General features: G+C 40.2%; 1 protein-coding gene across 1 annotated transcript; it reads right to left on the bottom strand.

The window, feature by feature from the left end:
* Positions 1–5,595: 5,595 nt before the first annotated feature.
* kctd12.2 (potassium channel tetramerisation domain containing 12.2) lies at positions 5,596–8,482 on the bottom strand. The gene has a single exon (XM_053614966.1). The coding sequence runs from the start codon at positions 8,061–8,063 to the stop codon at positions 7,215–7,217; it is 849 nt and encodes a 282-aa protein (XP_053470941.1). The 5' UTR covers positions 8,064–8,482; the 3' UTR covers positions 5,596–7,214.
* Between the last annotated feature and the right edge of the window lie 1,285 nt (positions 8,483–9,767).

The following is a 9,767-nucleotide window of genomic DNA, read 5'->3' as shown; positions in this document are numbered from 1 at the left end:
TGGGCTGTTATTTTATACTACAACGTTTTGTGAAAATTTATAGTCAAATTTGTATAAGATTTCTCATTAGATGACTACAATAAAAACAAAGATAAGAATATTAATGCTATTTGTAGACATCTTTATGTATTTTGACCTTGAAATTGTTTTTGCTCTGTTGGTAGATAATTTTACTTATAATAATAATAATAATAATAATAATAATAATAATAATAAATGCCTGAATATAAGACAAAAAAGTTATTAAATTACTAATGGAGCAAGACAATCTCATAATCAGAAATATTTGATATATTTACCTATATACAGTATATGCATCAAAGATTTGACGTTTTTGTGTCCTTTTTTTTTGTTTTGTTTATCTCCTTAGTATTATTTGTTCGTCTCCTCTGAAACTATTGGAACGGCCAGGCCAACTCATTTGTTTGTGCTATACACCACTGACAGCTCTCTGATCTTCGTGTTGGTTTATCCTTTTTAACAACAAATGCAGGTGAAACTGTGAAAAGTCGAAATCCATGAGTAGACGTTCAGAGCTATTTATCGTTTAAACACTCAATCAAACTGGGCACAGCCGGGTAACGAAACACCTGTCAGTCACACGTTCCAATATTTTTGCTCGCCTACAAATCGGGTGGTCTGACACAAAAATGCGCTGTTCTATGTCGTTTAACACGTCTACACAGAAATACCAGGAGATAAAAGCCGAAATTCATCTTACTTCATATTTACCTTTTGATCTCAAACCCAAGGGTCTGCAGTCTACAACAAAAACAAAGGAATCGCGCTTCCCGTTCCAATAATGTCGCGGACTGAAAGTACATTTTAACGCTCTATAAAATTATGCCACTGTGATGTCTTGCAAATTCGTTTTCCAGTACATTAGCTTGAGTGTTTTTCCTTTTTTTTTTTTTTTTTAAATTACAGTTCATGCATTTTAATGTAATAGTCATACGCTTAGCATTCATTACATTCACAGCCTATTGAATGCTTATTAGATATGAATTATGCATCGTTCTGAAAGTATGTCCTTGATATACAGTATGTGTTAGTGTTTATATACCACTGTAGGAATCTTTAGGTAGAGCTTAAAAGCCCTATGAGTCATCTTAATATTAAAGTTTAGGCAGCGGTGTTTATTTATTTATTTGTTTGTTTGTTTGTTTGTTTGTTTCATTTTATTTTCCTCCCATTTCTTCCCACAGCTACCAGCCAGGGAAGCTAAAGGCTAACATGTGCTTGCTTCGAGACACGTGAAGCCAGTCAACAGCATCTATTTTGAACCGTTGCGTCACAGGTCAGAGTAACGCTTGCTATCTGCCCTTTTCTGCATACAAGAACTCACCGATTGGCTAGTGTTACTCTGACGGGGGAGAGTAATGACATCTCTCTCACCCAGTTTTAACACATGGCTGTGGCACTTTTAGGGTTCGAACTTGCCACGTCTCAAAGATACAGTAGGGCGATGCTTTTCTGTTACACGAAAACTTCACACACATTTTCCACTGAGCTTTGCGTCAGATCTATGAGCCTAGCTTGGTTACTAGTACCAGAACTTATCGCAAATTCATCACACCTGTTTTAGTGTACACCGCTTGGGTAGATCATGTTATTTCTGATCGATAATGTTTCACTGTGATGGACGTCCTGTTTTTCTGCATCTTTCTAATACTATCTATGTAAATTAGTGACATCAGCATACACAAATCCACACCCACACAATCTGTAATCAAGTGACCAGTAAAGGTTAAACAATATGCCAGAAATATATGTTTTTTTTTTTTTTTTTAAATATCTATAAATCTGAATTACAATATTACCCTCATTGCTTCTAGGAGAAGGTAAAAGATCTGCGTCCTCTCTGACGGACTCCATTTGACGTGAGTGGAAAATTCGTGTCAATTTGTCCCCCTTCCCGTGACTATTATTTTAAGTGTGAAAAATGCCACCTGCCCCCCTTTTATTTTCCCCTCTTCTTTCTATGCTCCGAAAGCACTGATTATTTCCACATTTCCCCACGTGCCAAAACTCACAGGATATCTAAGACATATTCCTGGAAAACTAATTTCCCCAAGTGTACTACATAACCCTTCAGCTTGTCTTCTGTGTCGTATTCTCGATGGCTAGATGGACGACTGTGTCCAAAAAAAAAAAAAAAAATGTGTAAGAAAGAACAAATAAAAAAGGATCAGTGAGCTGGACCATCTGGTGTGTTCTCTGGTGGGTGAATGTCTCCGGTTTAAATTAAAAAAAAAAAAAAAAAGAAAAGAAAGGAAAGAAAAGAACCGGCGGAACCCAATGAATCACGTTGAGATGGGGAGAGAGAGAGAGAGAGAGAGACAGAGAGAGACTCAGATGCTTCATTCTTCATGGTTTTTAGTTACACGGTATGTTTTAAGTTGAAAGACTGAGGTCACAGTTAGTCCTGAACATGTCAAGTCATGTACTGACGTTATCCAGTGCAGAGTATTTTGTGTGTCCAAAAAAAACGAAGTGAAAAAAAAGTGTCTTTAAAGTATGTCCAAACAGCAGCCATGTGACGGGACTGCAGCCAAATATGGTTAATGTGGGGTTTTTTTTTCCCCATTACTGATTGGATTGCAGTATATACAGTCCATATTTGTGTGTGTGTGTGTGTGTGTGTGTGTGTGTGTGTGTGTGTGTGTTATCAGACACACATTGTGGTTTGTGGGTGGCTGAAGCAAAGTTGAGACAGTCAACACGCTCAAGAGTCATGCTGCATGAAAAACTGACTCTCAAACCACCAAGTGACGAAATGTCAAGCGGCAGCAAATTATACAACGAGAAGCTGTTATAGAAAAGTAATCAGTGACCGGTTTGTGTCATGTGGCCTGACATGAAGCGGAGTAACTTTTTCCACCCCAAAGCTGATTATTTTCCAATAACTTCTTTTCCCCAATTTGTCAATGATGACTTTTGTTTTTTTATTTTAATTTATTAAAGAAGGAGATTTTATACTTTGTTGTTGTTGTTGTTGGTTTTTTTTATCCATTTACAATTACGTATTACATTGTGGAACATCCACAAGACGTTCAAGTTGGTTTCTGTTATCACTTAAGTCATAGCGACTCTAAACAGCCGTTCCTTCACCTCAGTCTCTCTTTATCTTTCACAAGACACAAAACGTCTTCAGCCCTGAAGACTTTCCTGTGAGTATTACAAAGCGTTGACACCCGAGACTGCTTCCGTAAATGTTAAATAAACATCTCCTCATAGAAATCTTTGCTATATCAACGATGACGTGATTTTTTTTAATTTATGAATTCGCTGTTTGGATTTTATATGAAGTGCATTCATATAAACCTGTGATTTTCCATGTAGCTGCTGTTATAGAAAATTAATCCACACCTTCTGAGCAGTCAGATTCGAGAGTTTACACGTGCTGGGATATAATGATGTGTATTTAATGTTTATGTTCTCATTTTTGTCCACATTTAATTCAGAATGTTTAAATGAATGGAAAACATACGGTACATTGGCATCACTTTTCACTTGTATAGTGTACACATACTGTGTTGTATCACATTGAAAGACTTCCTTTTGGGTTTCTCTCTCTCTCTCTCTCTCTCTCTCTCTCTCTCTCTCTCTCTCTCTCTCTTTGCATATTAACAATGCAATCTTTGTGAATTTGTATCATATTCATACACAGATGTACACCCACACCAATCTGTGGTCAGATGATTTGATAAGTGTTCAATTTTTTAATTTAAAAGGTCATTTGCTTCTTTTGAAACACTTACAGACATGATAGGGAAGTGATCAGTTCCTGTGCCGCTGACAGTTAGAAGGCAGTCCGGTCTGTCTGTGCTGTCTATACATACACTGAGCATTACACATCGTTATTATGGCATTCCCATCGTTACTGAGTGCTGTCTGTCCTGCTCTTTATTTAAATCCTGCACAGTTCACATGGTTTGTCAGATAACCAATCCATAACACTGATGTGCATGTGTGCTTTGAAACACGCACGGGCATGGATTTATTTTAGCCAAAGTCACAGAACTGCTGGCGTACACAGGTCTAGTTCCTGTTCCCCATGTCACAGACTCCCATCTGTTTCCTAATGGCACACACACACACACACACACACACACACACTTCTAATCTACTTTCAATCTCTTTCACCACTACCATGACATTTCAATAGGTGTTTTTCTTTCTTTCTTTCTTTCTTTCTTATTTACAGCACAAGAGCAATAACATGCCAACATCATCACTTTCTATTTCTGAGCTCTTGGACATTTTGCATTTTGTCCATTCAGCATGGCAGCTAGATGACCCATGCCATCAGTTATGCTGTTTGCTGATCTTAGTCGTACAGTTGGCGTCTTTGGAAAATGTACATTCAGTACATTTAGTCACCACATTAAGTAGGGTCTGTCTGTGGAGTGTTTATTCATTATTCATTTCAAAATGAAAGACTATATATATACATATATGTGTGTGTGTGTGTGTGTGTATGTATGTGTATATATATATATGCTATATATATACATATATATATATATGTATGTATGTATGTATATATGTATATATTTATATATGCACACACACGTGAGTAAGATGTTCAAAATAGTTTTTTGGCTTTAAAATAATTACAAAACATTCTCCTTTTACTCCACTGCTTGTTTGTTTGGTTTTTTTTTTTTTACCATCGTTTCAATTTTCATCATTTTCAAAGTCATTAAAGTTAATGACATCTTGAATTATCCAGAGGTGTTTCAGCAATTTCTGGGTATACCCAGTACCAAGAGAATATGATGAAAGTTTGCCATTAGTGCCTGATATACTGCTAATATGGATTAGTAAGTGGATTGCTTTTTTTTTTCTTTTTTTTTTTTAATTAACAAGGGGTGAGGAAAATAGAGGACGACAAGATTTTCCAGATGCTGCAATTTAAGAACATTTTGATCACCCAAAATTTATTTCTGCATATGCTGATCCCATTTATTATATATATATATATATATATATATATATATATATATATATATATATATATATATATATATATATATATCACACGTTTTATGAAAATGGAATGAGGTTCTAGAGTACAACCAGAGAAAAGAGCATGTACAACAGTGTGCTTGTACTCCTATTGTAGGTCGACTCTGTTCACGCTGAAATGTACTGCAGTGGGTTCTTTTTCTTTCGTATTTGCATTCGTGAATATTTGATTTCGACTTTGTGTGGCGAAGCAAGTAGAATCGATTAAAAATGTGTGAATATTTTCGTGTTTAAAATGAATCGTATGAAAACGTGAATTCATTCCATAGTGTAATGCCTGGACCAAATATGTACGTGTATTAGATTTTTATTTATTGTTTTTTACTTTGTTTACCACAAAGTGATTCGAACTCATAGCTCATTGACTGTCCATTTAACCAACTGAAAACATCCTTTTGACAGTATGCTACTGAATATTCCAGAAAGGTGTATTTTTATTCATTTACACACTGGACATTTGCAAGTAAGCATGTCATCTGACCAATTTTCCCAAAAAGGTTGATTAATCAACAATTTCCCCACGACCGTGCAACGAGAGACTCCATTCGTATATAAACACGAACATCTTTTTAAATTTAGTTTATTGTTTCAGTCATACAAGAAACCCATGAGGAATTTCAAATATACAAGTGCAAAGGAAACAAATCACATCATTTAGCTCAGATCGGAAAGAGTTGGTTAAAAATTCAGAGTGAGAGCTGTTGTTTAGTACAGAAACAGCCTTATGTTTAGGGTGCTGTTGCTATCTGACAGAGCAAAATGGAAACCCATTTCAATGTGAGCTAAAACTGTTTACATCACACAGGAAACCGAAGCTCTGGTTATCGAAAAACACCGTGAGACAGTGACAGCCGCCACTCGGAAAAATATATCCAGTGGGAGAGATTAGAAAAGGACAACGACCGGGAAAGAAGTCAGTGGGATGTTAAGATGAAATGGCAGTGAGTTTAAAGAGGAGCAGTGTCCTCCATGTCCTCCGTGTCAGGCAACAGGTCTCCACGTTTCAGTCACATTTCTTCTCAAACTGGTAACATTACATTCTCTGCACATGCCTGGACAAACTGAAACTACCTAAGTCTGGACATGCCTGCATGCATCTGTTATGAGAACATGAGAGGGTTTTTCCTGTGCATTCTTACCAAACCTTGCTGAATTGTTTAACCTTAATAACATGAGTGCCAAATGCTGCTGACGCTCGCTAATCATTACACTTCTGGCAAACACACTACGTTTTTATGCTAATCGGTGTGGACTGATATTATCACACATCTACAAGGCCTAAACTGGGAAAAACAGGTACTGAGCTGTACCAAGGCCCAAAAAAAAATAATAATAAAGATACTAAACTGTATCATTTCTTCTCAATAGTGTGGTATCCTGATTAGTACATCATTAGTACCTGTAGTACGCATCCTTTGTCTAATAAAGTGGACGTGGTTTACGTTTAAACATTTTAAGGCAGGAGGAGAGATTTTGGGCACCCTGCCAGGTTAACACACTGAACAATTTTCCTTCCCTTGGGTCTTCTTAGGTCCTGCGGCCCTGGAATCTCCTCCGAACTTCATTTCCGTGCATCACCCATGGTTCTCAATTTCTCCCCACTTCTGACCCACCTCTGACTCATGAAAGTAGTCGATCTGGCTTGTCATGGTGTTCGTGGGTCCTCAGAACTGGAGCTGAGAAGCCCTGATTTAAGGTAGGACAGGAATTTTAAAGGAATGCTAGGTGAATGATACGTGCTACAAGTACAGGTTGTACGCTCTTGTGGTCATACAACCCCAGTGACAAGCAATAGTAGACTACTTTTTTTTTGTGGTTGTTTTTTTTGAGAGTACAATCTCTGAAATAAAGGTACAAATCTGTGTTTTTGCTTGCCATCGGTGTGGTAGAATCAAGCGTACATCTTTTATGCATCATTCCCAGTTTAAAAATAATACAAGGTACATAACCGGCCCTTGAGGACAACCCAAAGCGGATTAAAATGCACCACATACACTTTTGCAGGTAAAGATACATACTAAATGTACAAGGTGTACAGTTGATGGTACCGCTTCAGTGACAAGGAAAAGTACAGTTACAGGTACCTTCATTTCTGAGAGTACACGTATAGCTGTGCTATAAACTGCTGGAAATAGGCACTGTTTCCAACAACAACACCACCAGAAGAGCAGGTCCACTTCGCCTCACTCTCTGCAAAACACATACTCGGTGTAACTGGTCCAGATTTTGTCCTCATTGGGGTCGCTGCTGGTGTACGCACACGTCCCTGTGGAGTTGCACGCCACCATGTGGAAGCCCACCTCGGCCAGCCGGTCGAACGCCTGCTCCAGAAAGTTGTACTTGAGGTAATAGCGGGACGTGTACCTCTCCGGGGGGCGGTCGGGGTCCCTGCTCTCGTTCAACGTGTCGCCGAACACCTCTTTGGCGAGCGAGGTTTTGCCGCACACGGTAATCCTGGCGACGCGGCGGAACTTGGCGTCGTTCTGGATGTCGCGTCCGATCGTGTACGAGCCGCGGTAGCCGATGGTGATGTAGCCGAACTTGCGCGCTTCCAGAGACGGAGAGCGCGGCCCGGTGGCTGCGCTGCCGCTGGCACTGGCACCGGCGAGGGCGCACGACACCGCTGCTTCCTCCGGGTCGCTGTGAAACGCCTCATCCCCGATAGAGTTCTCCTTACTGACCTGAGGAGGCCGGAGACGACGTGCCAGATCGGGGAGATGGAAAAACTCAGCCTCTTTCTGCAAACTCGCTCGCTCTTTGAAGTACTCGGGCAGCGCCAGGTTCTTGTCGCGCAGGTAATCCAGGATGTAGCGGAACAGAAATCCGTCCCGGTCTATAAAGTAGCGCCCTTTGCTGTCCCGGGTCAGCTGGGACGAGTTGTGCTCTTTAAACATGCTCCAGAGTAAAGAGTTGGGCACGGAGAGTAAAGTTGAGTGCCGCGTAACGTAAATCTGGCCGCCGACATTCAGCTCGATGATTTCAGGGAAAGCCGACGTGGAGCTTTCTACTCTCCTTTCAGTTGCTTGAGCCATTTCTGCTAGAACATCTGTCTCCCCCACACAAAAAAACCCCAACCCAACCAGCTTTATCTTTATCCTTAGCTGTGTAAAAGAAAGAAAAAGAGTGAGAGCGGATCTTTTCAGGTTTGTTTATGAAGGAGTTAGGTGGGAGGAGGAAACGGGAGGACTGTTTTAGGGTTAACTCTTCACTCTCTTTAACACACCACGACACGAAATCACAACCCTCTAGTGTGTGCATATGGTTGTCTATGTAGATACAGAATGGATTTGGGTTGCTTCAGTATGACATGCTTTTAATGGAACGTGGTACGAGATGAGTTCATTCAGCAAGACTGGTCTATAATGAACTGAGCTGGGTTCTTCAAGCATTTTATACAAAACCTAAACAATAATAAATGCACCATCGTGTTTTCTTGATGTTTTGATGTGTGTAATGTTTGTTTAATCCAACCATCCATCCATCTTCTATACCGCTTTATCCTTCTACAGGGTCACGGGGAACCCGGAGCCTATCCCAGGGAGGATCACAAGGCGGGGTACACCCTGGACAGGGTGCCAATCCATCGCAGGGCACAATCACATACACATTCTCACACCCATTCGTACACTACGGACACTTTGGACACGCCAATCAGCCTACCATGCATGTCTTTGGACTGGGGGAGGAAACCGGAGTACCCGGAGGAAACCCCCGCAGCACGGGGAGGACACGCAAACTCCACACACACAGGGCCACGGTGGGAATCGAATCCCCGACGCTGGAGGTGTGAGGCGAACGTGCTAACCAAAAGCCACCGTGCGCCCTGTTTGTTTAATGTGAGAAGAAAACTTCTTTTAGAGTATCTGAAACGTCCCCTCATGCTTCTAGTTTATGCTTCTTTTATCCGTCTACCCACAAGATTACGGTCCAAACAAATGATGAAAATAGGCTATTTTTTCATAATGTGTGTTAGTGCATAAAGTGCGTCAAGGGAAAGTTGATATTCTTCTCATTTCGAAGTGATTTACCTACAGTATATGGCCACAAGTTTGACCGATCACATGTACTGTATATGTATTTGTTCCAGATTTAGTCCCCCTTTACTGTTATAATAAGCTCCACTCTTCTGGGAAGGCTTTTCCACTAGATTTTGGAGCATGGCTGTGGGGATTTGTGTTCATTCAGCTACAAGGGAGGTCAAGCACTGATGTTGGGATGTCAAGGGGGTCTAGGGTTAACTCTGTGTTTTAGTTCAACTCAAAAGGTGTTCAATGGGGTTGAGGTCAAGGCTCTGTGCAGGACACTCGAGTTCTTCCAGTCCAACCTTAACACATCATGTCTTCACGGAGCTCGCTTTGTGCATGGTCATGCTGGAATAAGTTTGGGCCTCGTAGATCCAGTAAATTGAAATTGTAATGTTACAGCATACAAAGACATTCTATATATTTATGTGTTTCCAACTCTGTGGCAACATTTTGGGGAAGAACCACATATAGGTGTGACGCTTGGCTGTCCACATACTTTTGGCCATATAGTGTGTCTTGTTTAGTGTGTAACACCATTCATAGCTCCAAACAGTTCATTTCCATATGAAGCTATATTAAGCGGCATGTGTGGGTTCTCAGATCCAGTTGCAATCTAATCATTAACAGGTTTGACTTCCTTTGAACTGGAGCCACAAAATAAAGCCTAACGCTGTACTTCCTTCTAACGACTTTTTTCCTCTTAAAAAACAA

This window comes from Ictalurus furcatus, chromosome 26 (genome assembly GCF_023375685.1).
Source record: "Ictalurus furcatus strain D&B chromosome 26, Billie_1.0, whole genome shotgun sequence".
NCBI classification, from domain to species: Eukaryota; Metazoa; Chordata; class Actinopteri; order Siluriformes; family Ictaluridae; genus Ictalurus; species Ictalurus furcatus.
The sequence above is the reverse complement of the archived record's forward strand: the minus strand, read 5'-3'. Positions and strand labels throughout refer to the sequence as shown.

Excerpts from the sequence above, each read along its gene's own strand:
- kctd12.2 (XM_053614966.1), bottom strand. The coding sequence starts at position 8,063 with ATGGCTCAAGCAACTGAAAGGAGAGTAGAAAGCTCCACGTCGGCTTTC.